This window comes from Pseudorasbora parva, chromosome 16 (assembly GCF_024679245.1).
Source record: "Pseudorasbora parva isolate DD20220531a chromosome 16, ASM2467924v1, whole genome shotgun sequence".
Classification (NCBI taxonomy): Eukaryota; Metazoa; Chordata; class Actinopteri; order Cypriniformes; family Gobionidae; genus Pseudorasbora; species Pseudorasbora parva.
This window is the reverse complement of record NC_090187.1, coordinates 32,000,158-32,018,479: the sequence shown is the minus strand read 5'-3', so window position 1 is coordinate 32,018,479 and position 18,322 is coordinate 32,000,158. Positions and strand designations below refer to the sequence as shown.

The following is an 18,322-nucleotide window of genomic DNA, read 5'->3' as shown; positions in this document are numbered from 1 at the left end:
ATGTATATTTTAAAATAGTTTAATAAGGCATAATCTGATCATATAAAATAGATTACATGTGGTCTGTCACAAGCTAACACTGATATTGAGAATGTTAAGAAAATTCACATTTTTCAATAATATTTTACACGTGAATACTGTTGAAAATGCTTCAAATGATCTAATAATGCCCAAACATTTTATAATAACTGCAACTTACTAACAGGTCTATAATATTTTAATGGCAATTTATAAAGACATTACAACAATAATAAAAAAATGTATTTTTCTCATATAAAAAAATATAACGGCAAGTTTGTATATAAGCAAGAAAAAAGTTATGTACAATGTTTTGCAGACTGAATTACTTACAGTTTACTTTTTTATACATAGTAGGCCTTGTTTACCTGTAATTGTCTCTGTAATAAATCCATTTGTGCTTAAGAGTCACAGGTCTCATTGATAGAGTTACTCCATTACAAAATGCAAAAAATACAGATTTTTGCTCTGAATATTAATGTGTCTATTTATAAATTAAAATTGAGCATTTAGATCAATCAAATACTTTCAATTGCCAAAAAGCAACTAGTTGAAACAATTAGGGCCCAGTACACTCCTGATCGTATACATTTCCAAATAAATCCCTCTTAATATTTTACAGAATTGTTTAAAACAGTTACTGCCAAAACAATCAGACAACGTCACACATGGACATCAAATCATATGCAAAATACACTTGGAAAGAGAAACTGATGTATAACAGTTGGATATGACAGCCCGCCACAGTACATTAACATACAGCTTCCAAAAAAGTTATGTCATGTCGATCAGCTTGCAGCTTAGTTTACAGCTTCCTGGGACACTGTGCTTGACCTCAAAGCTAACTCAAGCTCTACAACCAGAATGACACTATGCGAAAGCATAAAGGGCACAGCTAAGTATGGAGGAGTTGATAACGGGCATACGGAGATGCTGTCCTTCGTGGCTCAGGTCTCATCACTAGACTGAAGAGAGGAGTGTGTATCCCTGCTTCCGCAGTGGCTAGTTATTATCATGCCTCTGAATCTTCAATGCACGTTCTGATGCTTGTTCTTCACTATGTCGCTTCAAAGTAGTCATCCCACTTCCTGAACACAAAAGATAGCATCTTGAGGTTATATATTTTTTATGCCATTAGTGTTGGAGTGGCATGGAAAACACACAATTGCATTACAAGTTTAGGGTCAGTAAGATTTAAGACTCATAAGATATAATTTTTAGATAAAAACATTTTAAAAGATCTTACTGCCCTCAGTGAAAAACAGCAGTGAACAGCAGTGTAACTGTCCACAGATGAATAACACTAATTTCAAAACGTCTGTGCTTTCATCAACATACAATCCTTCACAAACAGGGCGAGTCTTTCTTTTCAATGGAAGATGTGTGTTAAAACAAGTCTGTCATTGAGAACAGCAAATAAGAGTATGGAGTCGTCCAATTAAAATTGTATGCCATGGTGAGACAAAACTGCATTGTGGTTTAAAACCGCTTGATATGAAAATCTGTTACAAGTCCTTTGATATTGCTTGGACAGAACTCACCTCTTTGTAACTGTTTGTGAACTTGTCCAACCAAACTGCCAACCGAGTAACCTGGTTCGGAAAGGAAGACATGCTATTCAAGCAGCCTAAGAACTGGTTCACACTTCACATGCAAGCAGCGTTGTGCAAAGTTACTTTAAAAAGTAATGCATTACAAAATTGCGTTACTCCCTTAAAAAGTAACTAATTACGTTACTTAGTCACTTTTTAAAGCTACACTGTGTAACTTTTTTAGTTTATTCTTAGCTAAAACACTTAGTAACACTTAGTTCTTTCAAAAATATATCTGCTCATTAATGTATATTTACTTCTTTCAAGTAATTAAGTATTCTTGTAAGTTTATAATATGCCATTGAAAATACATACGGGTGAGGGGTTTGAATGCCGGTCGCCATGTTGCCCCTCCATCTTGAAAATACATTAGCCAAAGAGGGACATTCAAGCTTTGCCTTTCGCGTTTTAACACTCGATGACACCGTGTCGAATGTGAAGAGGGGGATTGCCATCTTGGACTAAATCGGCCACCGTAGGAGTTAAAGGTCCCGTTCTTTCACGATTCCATCTTTCAAACTTTAGTTAGTGTGTAATGTTGCTGTTAGAGCATAAATAATACCTGTATAATTATAAAGCTCAAAGTTCAATGCCAAGCGAGATATTTTATTTAACTGAAGTTCCCTTTCAAAGCCTACAGCGAACGGCCGGTTTGAACTACAGCAGGAAGTGCAGGGATGTAATGACATCACTAGAACCGTTTGTTGACTAACCCTCCGCCCACAAGAACACGCAAAAAAGGGGGCGTGGTCTTGTTGCTCTCCCACATGGAGAAGAGCGCGCATTCAGCGCTTGCATCTCCCCTTCATGGTAAGAGGCGGGACCTTTCTGGGCAAAGTGCGCTAAGCTGCTGTCCAATCACAACACGGGAAGCGCTGGCCCAATCAGAACTCGTTATGTGTTTCTGAAATAGGGACTTCATAGAACAAGGAAATCATCAGGCCGTTTTTAGGACAGAGAAAACAGCGCTGTACAGATAAGTAAATTGTGTGAAAAATACTTTGTTTTTTTACACGCAAAACATGAACTCATGTTATATTGCACACTGTAAACATAATCAAAGCTTCGAAAACACCCGAAGAATGGGACCTTTAAAATGAAATCAGAATTGAGAGGAACATAAACTATTATTCACTGGATGGTCATGTACCTTTTCACCACTAAATGGGGGAAAATATCACACAGTGTAGCTTTAAGAAAAGTAATGTGTTATATTACGTTTGTGTTACTTTATTTATATTTATCACCTGCACTGGGCTTGTTTTTTTATATATAACAAAAAAGTTCTATTTTTGAGCAAATTTAAAGACCCTTTCACACCGAGAGTAGATAAGCCTCAGGAAACACTTACCCAATAAAAACAAAAGTATTTTTAGCATATGGTTTAACTGAATCATTAAAGATCAGCAGCAATAAATCGGCCAATAAAGTGAGATTGAATGCATAAAAATATTCAATTTATTTAACAATAGATTTTATTAATTTTGAGGAATACTGAATTGTTTTTTTTTTGTGTGCAAATGAGATTATTAAATGCATGCTCACATTTAGCCTAGATCTACAATAACCCTCATGTTTACACACGACTCCACACTTACGATTTATCTCAACATGGGGACAAGAGAGCTGTGAGTCAATAAATGGGGAAACAATGTAACTTGCGTTACTTATTTGAAAAAGTAACTCAGATATTTTGTTGTAAATTTGAAAAGTAATGCATTACTTTACTAGTTACTTGAAACAGTAATCTGATTACATAACTCAAGTACTTCTAATGAGTTACCTGCAACACTGCATGCAAGAACCATTTATTTCAAAATCCAAGCATCTGTCAATACACACCTGGCTGTGGCTGCACATGGTTGACAAGCTGATGATCACATGGCACTGTAAAAAGTTGGAACTCAGGTTGAGAACTTGCTGGTGATGGGTGCACTGGTAAATAAAGGGGTAAATATTTGAACAACACAAATGCGACTGAAATTATTCAAACTGCTAATGCGCATAATAAATAAAAGTACACAATATTTGAGCAGGGTTTCACAAAAAAAGGGGTTTGTGAACTTCTGAGATTCTTCGCACACAGTTTATTTACACATACATTTTTGTGGACAGAAGTGTACAGGACTTCAGCAGAATTCCGCCAAACTATTACAGCAAAATATAAGATATTAGTATTGTAACTTGTAGTGTAAATAAAATGATAATAATGATCATATGTTAATTTGTCTTCATAATATGAACAACAGTTATTATTTAATATTATTATTATTTAATATGATTGGGTTCCTAAAACACCATCATTACTAAAAAATCCATTTGACTTTATTTATAAAAAAAGGATTATTTACTTTATCTAGTTACTTGCAAGTCATGTGACCATGACCGACATCAAAGAACCATATAATGTGTACTTAATTAATTGGTTTAACGGATCACAAAACTCACGGTTTGGATCAGTAAGTTTGGTTTGAATAAGCACATTTTTGAGTTTCGGATCAGCAAGAAAAACAAATAATTTGGTCAATTACAAGCATAGATGAATCTAGTATAGTAACGTTGCAAATAAAGTAAGATATAACTATATTATAGTACTGCGGAGCCTGGTTCATACGGATCATAAATCATCAACTACGATCCATTTATGACCATAAACTCGATGTCCTTTTCTCCGTGGTGGTGTATAATTAAAGTAATTTAAAATATTGAAATATTAACTTTCAAGTACTTCAAGTAAATTGGGAACCTGAATTAAAGCAAAAGCTCCCAAAACACAAAAATAAAAAGTTCTAAAATGTTTTTTTTTCCCCACAACAATGCCATATAACCACCATTTAAAGGTCCCTTTCAGTGAAGTTATATAAAATAACAATTTTTTCTGTGAAGAACATTTTAATCTGAAGAACCCGTTTCCAATTCAAAAACAACCATTTGTGCTAGAGATGGAGTGATGTATCGGCATATCGTCTATATAATTAAAAAGCAATATAACTAACCGATGGTTAGTTCTGCATGAAGGCACTGAGCTGTATAATGTCTGTTGCATAATCCAAGATCATAATATAATATTCATGCTGCACTGCTCTCTGCGTTTTAGTGTTAATAAATCAAACGAAAAAAACACCTCTTGCGGTTTCATTTACCTCTCACACACATACACACACACACAACACACACACTTTTTCAGCCTCTGCCGCCTCAATATGAGAACATGAATGCATGAACCATGAATCTCCAGTCACTTCAGGAGCATTTAAAACCTACCTAAAAAGCACAGTTCATTTCATATGAATCGTTATTCTGTGGTATTTATGTTGGCCTACTGAATGTTAAATGGATCCAGTCTATGTTCATTTGAAATTATTTGATAATGCATCTAGCTAGTAGGCTATAAGTTAATGTTTTTTTATTACTTTGCTGATTTAAACCATGATCAAAACACTATCTATTTTAAATGCCAAAATTTCAAATAAGATGGCAAGTGAATTATATTGGTATTGGACAATTTTTTGTTAAAATGGGTATTGGCCCCAAAAATCCAATCAGTGCAGCCCTAATTTGTGCAATGGAAAAATTTCATGGATGTTAAAGGTTCTTCATGGAACCTTTATTTTAAAAGCAGCCATGAACAGAGATGAAGTATAAAAAAAATGAATGAGAAAGTGCTTGTTGTCATACCTGTTATGCGAGAGCTCTCCTGTGAGTTGTCTCCTGAGGAAGGACCTGCTCCATTACCATCTCCATTGTTGGCTGTGTTAGATGGAACTGTTGCAAGGAGCCCTACCAAGCATTATAAAAAGATTAAACATAATACAAATGGACTTTTATGTCATAATATTAACTATTATGTTTAATAGTTCAACTAGATTAAGATTTTTCTTACCGAGGCCCCGGTAGCAGGACAGCTGCTGGTAAATCTGCTTCATTCGCTCGATGTTTATCCTGCTGGCCTCAGCATGATTAACCATGGGTTTGGGGTAGTGCACTCCAATTATGCACTTAGCGATCTTTTGAACATTTTCTGGGGCATTCCAAGGGTCATAAATGAATTTGGCAGGAAAACCCCTCAATATGGGCAAATAACGCCTGTAATAGTAATAAAAAAAACTGCTTTCAGATTTCGAAAATATTTAACCAAACTGGTAAACTTACAGTTAACTTGATATCAGTAAAATGTAGGCAAAGGTTAAGAGTGGCACCTTATATAGTCTCCATTAGGGTCAGTACGTCGACCGAAGCTCACCGGACAGTAACAGTGAAAGAACTGCTGGAAGAATGAGCTGCATGAAAGCCACATCCAGCTTCCTGCATTGACGCTCCAGTCAGCATCCAACAACAACTCTTCAAAAACCTGTGAAAGCAACAGCAGATTCTCAAATAAAACATTTTTTTATACAATATTCCAGTTTTGCACATAAATTTGTAACTTTGGATGAAAATATAGCTACTCATGGCAGTACCTTCATTCCCTCTTCCCAGCTGATCCACAGGTCTCCACGTGTGAGGAAGCATGCAACAGCGTGCCTGGCCAGATGGTGGATCCAACCCTCCTGCCTCAACTGGGTCATTATGGCATCAATCCATGGAAAACCAGTCCGGCCCTCTGCCCACTTCGCCAAAGCTTCGGGATTCCTGTCCCACGGGATCTGCACGCAGATGGGATTGAACTCCATTTTATCGAAGTGTGGGTTGTTAGTGGCAGCCGTGTAGAAGAACTCACGCCAGAGCAGCTGACCATAAAGGGACAGTGGTGGGACGCTGTTCTTCTTGACCTGCGATCGAAAAGCCAGAAAAAAAAGGAAAAGAATAACTTGTCAGCCACTTATGATCTTACAATCAATTATGACAATAATGAACAGTGCCTCGTGTTGTACTCTTTACCTTTCTGTAGAGGTCTGTGAGTTTGAAATAGAAAAGTATGCAGGAGAGGCAGCCAAAACGGAGGTAAGGGCTCAGGCCTGTGGGGCTGGCCAGCAGGGAATTAGAATTCATTCTGGGACGCTCAAAATTAGCCACCCAAGCCTGCAAACAAAACACAGAGACAGAGAGAGAGAGAGATTAGGAAGTAGTCCATTCAAACACCCATACAAATATACCAGTCAAAAAAAGAAGAAGGAAATATTACCGTTTTTACGGTATAACAAAATAAGTCTCTAATACTCATCAAGCCTACATTTATTTGATCAAAAAAACAGATGAAAAAAAACCCCAGAAAAAACAAACAAACAAACAGTAATATTGTGAAATATTTCATTCTTAAATACATTTTTTTTAATTTAAAATATCATTTATTTCTGTGATGCAAAGATGAATTTTCAGCATCATTGCTCCAGGAGAGTTGAAAAATGAGCCTTTTTTCCCCCCAAAATGGAGTGTTCCTTTAAAAATCAGGCTTAATATTAGTCTATTTTGAGTCCTGATTAGGAGACAATAAGCATGTAAAGCTTTGTGCCATGCTGGGCATCTGTAGATGAGAGTCCAAAGCAAGGACTGCAGGGACAATATTTTCTTGTTTTAATTTTAGAATGACACGACATGTCTCAAAACATTTTAACATCACTTTGCTGTTTTGGTTTTCAATACAATAAAGTGTTTACATGTCTTATTGAAAGGATTAGACATAGACGTTTAAACCATGCAACTATTATTATAATAAATATGGTGTAATACAAAGCAAAAATGCATAATTGTAAGACAATGCAACAAAGTAGATGTTTACCTTCCTCTCCAGGTGTCTCTCTAATCGAGTCAGAGCTTCAGTCTCTCCACCAGGCCACACAGCTGATGACAGCCCCTCTGTTTCAAAACCTGAAGCCACATTTACGAATTTACAAATCACATCTTTAACAGACACATGCACATATATGCAAAGTGAAGGGACACAGGTGTCTCACCGAGCTCCTCCAGTGATGGTACGCCAAACTTGTCATCGTGGTCTTCGCTGATGGGTGTTGCGCATTTGCCCATGACTTCAGCCGTGATGGTCTCCGCTGGTATTTCCACAGGATCCATTCTGCTGATGAGGGTCTGAAATCGTTTGTAGGTGAGAGGAGACTGTCCTCCGTTTAACTCTATAATCCTAGAGAACACAAATCAGTGATTACGATATATAAACAATATTATCGGATTTTAGTGGTCAAGATATCAAAATACAAAGCCAATAAAAAGAACTTGCATGACTCTATACAGCAAAAGCTACAACGCTTTTGAACACACAGGTAACATTATATAAACTGATCATGCATAACATTGACCAAATATGGTGTTGGTCCCCCTTTTGCTGCCAAAACAGCCCTGACCCATCAAGGCATGGACTCTACTAAACCCCTGAAGGTGTGGTGTCGTATCTGGCACCAAGATGTTAGCATAAGATCCTTTAAGTCCTGTAAGCTGCAAGGTGGGGCCGCCATGGATCGGAACTTGTTTGTTCAGCACATCCTACAGATGCTCGATTGGATTGAGATCTAAGGGAATTGAGGCCAAGTCAACATCACAAACTCATTGTTGTGCTCCTCAAACATTCCTGAACCATTTTTTGCTTTGTGGCGGGGTGCATTATCCTGCTGAAAGTGCCACAGCCAGCAGGAAATACCTTTACCCTGAAAGGGTGAACATTGTCTGCAACAATGCTTAGGTAGGTGTTATGTGTCTAAGTAACATCCACATGTATGGCAGGACCCAGGGTTTCCCGAACATTCCCTAAAGCATCAAACTGCCTCCACCAGCTTGCTTTCTTCCCATAGTGCATCCTGGTGCCATGTGTTCCCCAGGTAAGCAACACACACATCCGGCCATCCATGTGATGTAAAAGAAAACATAATTCATCAGACCAGGCCACCATCTTCCATTGCTCTGTGGTCCAGTTCTGATGCTCCCATGCACACTGTTGGTGCTTTCGGTGGTGGACAGGGGTCAGCATTGGCACCCTGACCGGTCTGTGGCTATGCAGCCACATACACAACAAACTGCGATGCACTGTGCATTCTGACACTATACTATCAGAACCAGCATTAACTTCTTGAGCAATTTGAGTTACAGTAGCTCGCCTGTTTCATCAGACCACACAGGCCAGCCTACACTTCCCACGGGCATCAATGAGCCTTGGCCACCCATGACCCTGTCGCCGGTTCGTCACTGTTCATTTCTTGGACCACTGCAGACCGGAAACACCCCACAAGAGCTAGTTTTGGAGATATTCTGACCCAGTTGTCAAGCCATCAGAATTTGGCCCTTGTCAAACTCGCTCAAATCCTTACGCTTGCCCATTTATCCTGCTTCTAGCACATCAACTTATATATCCCACAAAATATATCCCATATATCCCATAAAATATATCCCACTCACCAATATGTGCCGTGATTGAGATAAGTGTTATTCACGTCACCTGTCAGTGGTCATAATGGTATGCCTGATCAGTGTATAATTAATATTAACATAAATACAAAGTTACATAAAAAATGTAGTGAACACTGCAATATAAAAGGCAATATAACAAACAAATGAAACTGAAAGATACAAATTAAAAGTGAAGTGTGTAATTTATTTACCACAATTTGTTCAGGCATCAAACCACATTATGTAAACAAATTCAGAAATTCAGAAGTAAAAAACAAACAAACAAAAAAACACACACAAAAAAGTTAGATGTAAAAATAGACTATTTAATATGATCAATATTATAAGAATTTCCTTAAAATAATTGTTTAAATTAGTCTTAATATTTTTGTATTAGACTATATTACAAAAAGTACAAAACTGAAAATATGAAGTTAATAAAATTACTCAAATTATATTATTAATAAGATTCTAATCATTTAAAAATATTACAAACCCTGTTATTACATTTTAATTTTATTTAGGTTTCATATTTATTTTCAATGTTGTACTTTTTGTAAAACATTTATACACCATAACACCAATATTTTTATTGTCGCTGGCTTAATGTATATTCAGACTGTGGTTTGCCTGTGTTCTGTATTTTTTATTGGAATATTTAGTATTTTAAGCATTTAACATTCAAAATAACAAATTAATATAACTCTGCATCTGTGTGATCTCTCAATATCTGTCTACATGACAGTCTCAATAAAGAGATGCATATCAGGCACGATGGGTAACAGCTTCCCCCAGGATTGCTGGCAGCTATGTGGGAGTCGTATGGACATATGGCAATTATTACAGATACACTCACTTGTCCAAATCATATAGTGTGTGGGAGATCCTGACGAAGACTTCCACCCCTGCCTCAGTGGCCAGCTTTTTAATGGCTGCATCACGATCCTTCCCGAAGGGCTCGGAGTCGTACTCATATGACAGCCGGGTGATTTTCCACTCCTAAGCAGAAAAAAAGAGAGGGGGGAAGCGAGTTAAATAAGTGTCACAGACAGTATAAACACACAGAGCACGGCATGTGCCGGGCTTAACAGAAAACGGTTGACTAGTCTCCATGCGGTCTGTTCATTGACCTTGAATAGTCTTGGAAAGACATCCGTGGGTTGTCCCCTGATGACAAAGAGGCGAGAGTTAAGTTTGCGAAGGCTGGCGTCCAAGTCCTCAAGACACTGCAGCAAAAACCTGTAACACAAAGATTAATTAATCAACATTTCATCTCAACAGTCAGTAATGAGCAAAAAGAAAAAAAAGAAAGCCATTTAGATAGACACAGTTATTCATTTTAATTTCTTGCAGCAACAGCAGAGGGATTTTTCTGACAGGCTTCTGACGAGAGTCCAGCAGAGGGCACTAACGAACTATCAGTATGAAAAGCACACACCATTCTGTATTTCACTGGCTGTTCAGAATGGAATACTTGTGTAATGCCTAATATTTCTTAAAACAGAAAGTGAAAAACACAGCAGAAATAAACCTGGAATTACCTCCTAGGGTGGGTTTTTTTTCTCTCGAAAATGTATCCATGGGTGCTACTAGATTCGGTTAAGAAAGCTTTATAAAAATAATTACATAACTAAAAATTACATTGCAGGAATCAAGGATTCCACTCTTTTTAAACAATGCATTTGCATGACTCTTCCAGTCGTTTGTCAATTACCGAATGAGAATTAAGAATAAACTGTTGGGGTTTTAGTTGTTTCAGCTCATTTTAAAGGGGCGGTGAAATGCTGTTTCATGCATATGGAGCTTTTACACTGTTAAAGACTTGGATTCCCATCCTAAACATAGACAAAGTTTCAAAAACTAATGTTGGACGTTTGATGGAGTATTTCTGTGTCAAAAATACTCCTTCAGGTTTCTCACAAGTTTCGGACAGTTTTTTTTCGAGTATAGGTCGGTTTGACGTTAATAGAGCGGAAGGTCCTTGTATGGGCCGTTCGGGCTCTTCTCCCGGTAGGGTGCGCGCAGTGTGACTAGAGCGAGAGAGGAAATGCACGCCCATAAACACTGCTCTCAAGCTGCAGATCCAGTCGTCCGTGAACATTTATGGCGCGCCACGCTCCCGCTCCACTTTATTCCTATGGTTGACGTTGAGCGACTTCAACGCTTCAGCACAGCATTCTGGGAAGGCAGCGCTGCATTTGAACCGATTTGAACGCAGAAATTACGAGAAGCTTCACAACATCGCTTCAGTCGCGTCGCAAAGTGGATCTCTACAGTCACTGCTGTCACAGGACTTCACCAAATCATACCAAAGAAGTGTGTTTTTGACGGAGTGGTCCCAGCGATAAAGGTTTCTTTCCTGCTTTGGAAGCAGGCGGTGAGTAAAACTGCTTCAAATGTCTATGCTGTTGGCTCGTCCCGTGAGTAAACATCAGTAAACGACACGATCGCGTGCTTCGTCTTTCAAATGCGCTAACGTTACACCATTGTTGTTCTATGTATAACGTTATTAGTCTGATGTGCAAAACCATATTGCTTGCTACTGCTAAGGTTTAGTGGCATACAATAGTCCATAAACCGAATCATGTCCTCATAAATTGCGAGTACACACACAAATGTTGACAGGCCACTAAATACAGTACATACAGCAGAGACGGACGTCCTGCTGTTGCTGTTTCTCCTGTTCAATTTATTTCAGCCTGATTCTGGATCACGTATTAGCTGAATCCGATCGATAGCATACATGAGTCGATAGCATACATGGGTTTCTCCACGCTTGAGGACGTCACCGCTTTGGGTGTGCTCGTCATTCTTTAGCTCCGCCCACACGATATGCCTCCAGGCGCTCGTTTTTTTCCGGAAAGACTCGGTACAGCCTATATTTCTTTTATAAATATAATAAAACTAAAGAGAGATTCTCTCATTCGGAGATATGAAGGATGCAATACTACTCTATAGGTACTCAAGATTGACATGAGATTGACTGAAACTGAGTGTTTCACCCCCCCTTTAACAGTCACCATTTTGTTGTATGACCCAGATAAAACCTCTTCCTCATACCTGGAATGCTGCACAAATTAATCAATCATGCAGTTAACACTAGAGTGGACACATTTTAAAATAGTATGCATTATTTTCTTTTTGGCTGCACTGAATACATAATATAATAATAAGAGTATAATCCTGTCTGAGCTAGAGTTGTGTGTTCAGCAGACTAGAGTTCCCTCTTGTGGGACTGTGTATTTGTAGCATCCAGTTGAGCCTGTCTGCAACCCTTCCTCGAGGCGTCTGATCCCCTACTTGTCCCAGCCTCCAGGTCAAGGCCATTTCAATTTATCTGCATATGCAAACACATTTTGGCTTGTGCTACAAAAGCCAGCATTAAAGAAAACAAGTAGTACGCACACAAGCAAATGTTTTGTTTTCCAGCACAAATTTTACAAAGTAGAAACTACTGTATAAAAGTCTGGGGTCAGTAAGATTTAAAAAAATTAAAAATCAGCAACAGCAAGGATGCATTCAATTGTAACACTAAAAATACTTTATGTTAGAAACTATTTCAATATATATATTTGAACTTTCAATTCATCAAAGGATCATGAAAAGAAAATGAATCACGGTTTCCACAAAATCTTGTTTTCAACAAAAAAATGTTAAAGCACCAAAGCAGCAAATTGATTTCTAAAGGATCATGTGACACTGAAGACTGAAGTAATGATTCTGAAAAATCAGCTTTGCATCACAGGAATAAATTACTTTATTAAAATACAAAAATCAAGTTATTTAATTTTTTTTAATTTCACAATATTACTGAATATTGAATCAAATGAATGCAGCATAAGTGGGGGGAAAAATCTTACCAACCATAAATGTTTGATTGGTACCATATAATTCTGTAGAATTAAATAAAATAATTCAAATTTATATACAGTCTTTTCCCTGAAGTGCATTTTGAATATGTTAAAAATAGGGATGTCAACGATTAATCGATGATCGATTAATTGTCGATAAGACATTTGATCGATAAGACTTCTCGATCATCGATTAAGCAGGGTCATGCACGTGCGTACGGCTCAACCGCGAAACGGGAGGGGAAATGAAGCGAGCGTGCTCCAGTTCTATTTGGGACCATTTTACAGCTGGAGTCACACCTTCATCATGACTGCAAGCTTGCATGTGCATTCGCAGCCTTTTGTTTTGTGCAAATGTAATATTGTGTTTATATTGTGCAGGCCTATCTATAGCTGATTTATCTCATAAAGATGCATTTGGTTAATAATTTACGTTAGAGGCAAGCGGTAGTTAAAGCCTGGTGGTGATCAGCTCCAGCTCCAACAGCAATGCACAGCTAATAATGACTATGATTGGGACTGTCATATTACACAACATCAATGAGAACACTATTGTAATAAAACATTGTGATTGTTAAGTATTTGGGTTTATTTGCCGTGTGTTTCATTGCGTTGATCCAGGAATATCAGCAACTCAATTAAAGTTCACTTGTGCATTCGCATCATTTTGTGCAGGTATAATTTGTAATATTTTGTTAACTTTATATAAATCTGATTAATCTCATATAGGAAGCTTTTTGTTGAGTTAAATAATGCGCTAGCAAAGAGCTTCAGTGTACCAGTGTTGATTCAGCGCATCCGCTTCAGCTTGCGCAGTTCAAAGAGCAACGCACGACTAATAATAACTATGATTGGGACTGTCACATTACATAACATTAATGAAAATAATATTTTAATAAATTTTTGTGAATTAATTGGGTTTAGGTGATGTTTCAGCACGTTGTTCTTGGAAGTGCGTCCAAACATTCTGAATAACAGATCTGAGGCGGCGTGTTCGTATTACAGGTTATATTTGGTTATTAAATAAGTAATTTAATTAAATTATAAATTTCATTGACTAATTTTACAATCCCATAGCCCTTTGTTTAGATAAAAAAATCCTTCTCATTCATTTGGTGAAGAACATGGCGTTTTGAGCAGCATTGCACATCCTGTCGTGCTGTCGGCTATATGCCACTGCTGTAGATGCATATTTCAGTATTACGGTTAACGATTAATCGATTGTTAATTTAAACGACGATCGATCATGGGAATTTGAGAAAATTGATATCCCTAGTTAAAAATGATCAATACTACACATTTATAAGTATACAACTCACTATATTTAAATCCATTCTAAAAAAAAATTGACAGTTTAATTACTCCTTCATAGTTTCAGGTTCAATATTTACATATTTAAAATGAAATGATCCTTCTGCATCAATCCTCACTTCAGGTGCAGGTTCTGAGCTGGCTTTGCATTGTAATGATGGCACAATACAAATGAGTGTGACTGACAACCTACACACGGGACCAGACTTTGCATGGGTTATATAGAATTTTGATTATAGTTTAGCAACCATACAGAGGAGTGGTGACATACCAAAGGAGAGATGTAATGTGAAGGACAAGTAGGTCAGTGCTGAAAGGGGTATGAGGTAATAGATTCAAAAGACACACTAACCTACTTCCGCATGTCCTGCAAGTTATATCATAACTCTGCTATGAGGGTGACCACTAGATACATCCAACCAGCAGTAACAAAAGGCCAATGGCAGTTTCATACTGCAATAGTCTGAATTTACTCTATTAATCCTGTAAAACAATCCCAAAACTTACCTAAACTTGATTTAATGTTTAATGTGATTAAATGCTTACTGAAACTCTGCTAGATCCTGACTAATCCTTTTCTATTAAACATGTGAAAAGAAGGTAATTTCACCGTTCAGATGCAGACCTGTACTTAATTCAGGTCTTAAAATCATCTCATCTGGAGACTTTTTTCCACATTTAAAAATCCTGCAAATATCACCATCACTAATATTTTAACTTAACATTAAATCTACACTATGTAACTTTTCCATCCGCTAGAGGGCACCTATTCAAAACAAAGAAGGAGTTTGATGACGGCAAGTATGAGCGCAGAATCGTGGGACGTGGTCTTGTGGCCATTTCCGCTTTTCCGGTCATGAGTATGAGGTAACGCAGCTCTGTTTATCATATTAGATACATTTAAGTGTGTTTAAAATTATGTCGTGACCTTACTCTGTGTGATCGCTCAGCAGCTGCTGTGACACTTGTTGCACGCTTCAAAGAATAAAGCATTCGTGCCAAATAAAACCGAGGGTAACACAGATATGGCACAATTGACAGGCGACTCCCTCAGACATCCCGGTTCCTTGGATAAAATATCAATTTTCTAACAATTTACAAATATTTGGAAACATTTGGGATATTGTAAGAACTCGAACAAAATATATAATGCTGTCCTGGTTGTTTTGGATATTTTACTGTAAAAATCCTACATAGTACACCTTTAACTAGTATCTAGATTTTGTAAATAATAGGGGTGTAATTATACACTCATGTTGATACATTTCACGATACTAAACTCACGATACAATATTATTGTAATACTCCAAGACATATGGTAAAAGGTCAACAAACCCTTGATTAAAATGCTAAATTTGGTATTACACTGAGATTGGAAATGAATAAGCCCGTATTTGGTGCTGGTAACCCAATGCACACGATAGAGGTGTCACCAGAATAAAAATATTTATGATTCTGAAGATAATTTAAATATGCTTGCACTCTGTCACTGACTAGACGTATTTAAAATAATGTGTGACACTTTTTACCATTAACAGACATCTGGCATTATCAGGATTATTCTTGAAACAATAGCAAAACAATTATTGATGAATAGAATGTCTTGATTATTAAGAATAGGTACTTTTTTGTACCCAGTTTTGTCAAGAGGATAGTGAATAACAAAACTTTTGCTCAAAAACATATACTGTATGTAACATTATCAGTGTTGTTATTATGTTGTTCTCTTCAACTCCCAAAATAAGACTATGTATGCAAGACATTTAACATTGCAGTCAAATTATTATTTAAAAAGGACTTGTCTAACAGAGTGGAACACCAATGTTAACAGGTTCTAACAGTGGATGAGCTGTTAGACATTGGCCTGCATTGTTTGCCATCAGTAATGAATGGAACTCCACCTAAATAATTTTTTTCAGTTTATAGACCTTAACAGGGTGGACTCTAACAGGGAACTGGAAAATTTAGGTACGTTAGCCATAGCTCTTTAATTGATCAACATTTAGCTAGCTAACCTTATAGCAGATAAACATAACTTTTTTAACTATGTCAGATATGTTTTTATGGACAACAAACATTCACCATAACAGCCTAACAAGGGTTAACTTTAAAAGTGTGACGAACAGAATAACATTTCAAAAATTAAAAAAAGAAGAAGTTAGGAGTGAGAGTTTGTACTTCATTTTGTACAGTTAAAAATTCAGCGGGAAAAATAAATGATGTAATTTCCTGAAAATGGTCTCAGTGGTCTTTTTTGGAAGTTAAGAGGGTACACTTAAAGGGTGCAAGATGACATCAGGAAAAAAGTAAATGAAGAAAATTGTTTTAATAATAATAATAATAATAAAATAAAAATCAAACAACAACAAAAAACTATAGTTTCGAGTGAGTTATATGTATTAGAGGCAGATTAGCATACTGGGTAGTCTATAACATAATGAAAAAATATTTTGAGGCTATATCATTTCATGGTTTATAGTTCTTGTGGAAGTTGATTACTTCACTGAGAAGGATGTGATAGGCCTACAATGTAATGCATATGTAAAATACAAAATAGTATTTGTAATGTCTATTATATCTCTAAGTGATAAAGAAGACCTAAACATATTTTATATAATTTAAACAATATCTTATAAATGTGACATTTTATAGAAAATATAAGTAAGTAAATCAGACAAAAGTCACTGAATAACAGGAAAGACTCGGTTACTAAGGAAAGTAAAATAATAGTTATTATTGGATTACTTACTAGTTATAACACACTAAACATAATACATAGACTTTGGCTTATCATACGTGCTGATGATGTCTGATCCCCTCTGTCCTCTGTCTGATCCAAAGGAAACTCACCTCCATCTGCTGATTCCCACGTTGGACGATCCTGCAAACCAGGGATCCAGTATGTAAACGCATCTCAGAGTATCAGCTCCTATTATAGAGTCCCGCAGTGATGGGTTATCATGGAGCCTTAAGCCCTTTCTAAACCAGTGAATCGTATTGACCACCATTGCTCCAAATGTACTGTAGTCCCTTGTGAGATCACGAATGCTCCAGCAACTCCCAAACTTCTCAATTCAGGCCAAAAGGTAGATCCAGTGAGGTTTTCTTCAGCCTTGCTCAAGAAAAACTTTTCCCATGTTGAAGCTGGGATCTCTGTGTCCGTTGAATCACGCAGCGAAAATACATTTAACGTTACTTAGTTGCTTTAACGTTCCTTACACAACATGTGATTGACACGATACACGTGCATCAGCAAATTAAGAGTGTGTTCAGAATATACGCCTTGACAAAACACACAACACTACTGTAAAGTTGACGGATTAATATGAAAACAAAAACACGCAAAGGAAAACCTAAACAAAGAAAGCACGCGAGCGAACGTCAACACGGGCACGCGAAGCCCGAAAAAAACAAACGTTCAGCTTATTCCTAAAACATTAAATGCATGCGTTTTTAGATTGTATCCATACATAAGCGTACGTTCTCCGTCCATATGACGATAAAAGCGTCGACTAGACAGGAATATTTACACGATTGTTGTCCTTTAGTTCACCCCGTGAACCATCAACCATTAGTCGACTCCACCCATTCATTGACGCAAACTGCCCCCTACGCAGCTGATTGGTCAGATCCGCCCGCTCACGTAATAGACCATCACGTTTTCGCGGTGTGCTCAACCGCTCACGCAAACCCGCGCACTTTTCTTTCACGGTTTTGTAAAGTCATTGACATGTTCTGGATTAACTTTAACCACGATACACAACGACCACTTAAAATAATACTGCATTTAGATTTAAATACTCAGGAAAAGCTTGTTGTGCCCATGTTACTGCTCGATTCTGATTGGATAATGTGTGAGTACCCGGATAGGCACATGAACAGAGAGGCACAGGGGAACAGATGAGTTTTGTTATGAGAAATATTTCTGCACTAGTAGGACGTAGCTAATTCACTTCAGGTGTAGACCATATTATGGTAATAATTTCACTTCAACTTTAAAGTAAACTAGTAGCAATCTAATAAAATGTTATGTAATTGTTATATAAAGCAATTTTGAGGTGACCGGGGCTAGTCACTGGGGTTTTTATCAGGCTTTTAGCCAAAAGTCCAGTAAGACTTTTTGTTATCGCAGTTCATTTAGTTCGTTGCTTTCAAATACCTATAGCAAAACCCTAAAATTACAATATTTCCGTATTCTTGTTGCAGAGATGGGTA

The 18,322-nt window shown here is 37.2% G+C and overlaps 1 protein-coding gene across 2 annotated transcripts; it reads right to left on the bottom strand.

The window, feature by feature from the left end:
- Positions 1-199: 199 nt before the first annotated feature.
- Positions 200-17,700, bottom strand: cry1b (cryptochrome circadian regulator 1b). Of its 2 annotated transcripts, XM_067420293.1 has the most exons (14): positions 16,958-17,700; positions 10,076-10,184; positions 9,802-9,944; positions 7,505-7,689; positions 7,330-7,418; positions 6,492-6,632; positions 6,071-6,382; positions 5,810-5,961; positions 5,494-5,696; positions 5,289-5,390; positions 3,712-3,758; positions 3,453-3,545; positions 1,560-1,610; positions 200-1,106 (listed from the first exon to the last, which is right to left on the bottom strand). In XM_067420293.1, exons 1-14 carry the CDS (start codon positions 17,113-17,115, stop codon positions 1,095-1,097), a joined length of 1,797 nt encoding a protein of 598 aa, XP_067276394.1. In that variant the 5' UTR covers positions 17,116-17,700; the 3' UTR covers positions 200-1,094. The 2 variants fall into 2 exon arrangements, with proteins under 2 accessions (XP_067276394.1, XP_067276392.1); XM_067420291.1 differs by lacking the exon at positions 3,712-3,758.
- Between the last annotated feature and the right edge of the window lie 622 nt (positions 17,701-18,322).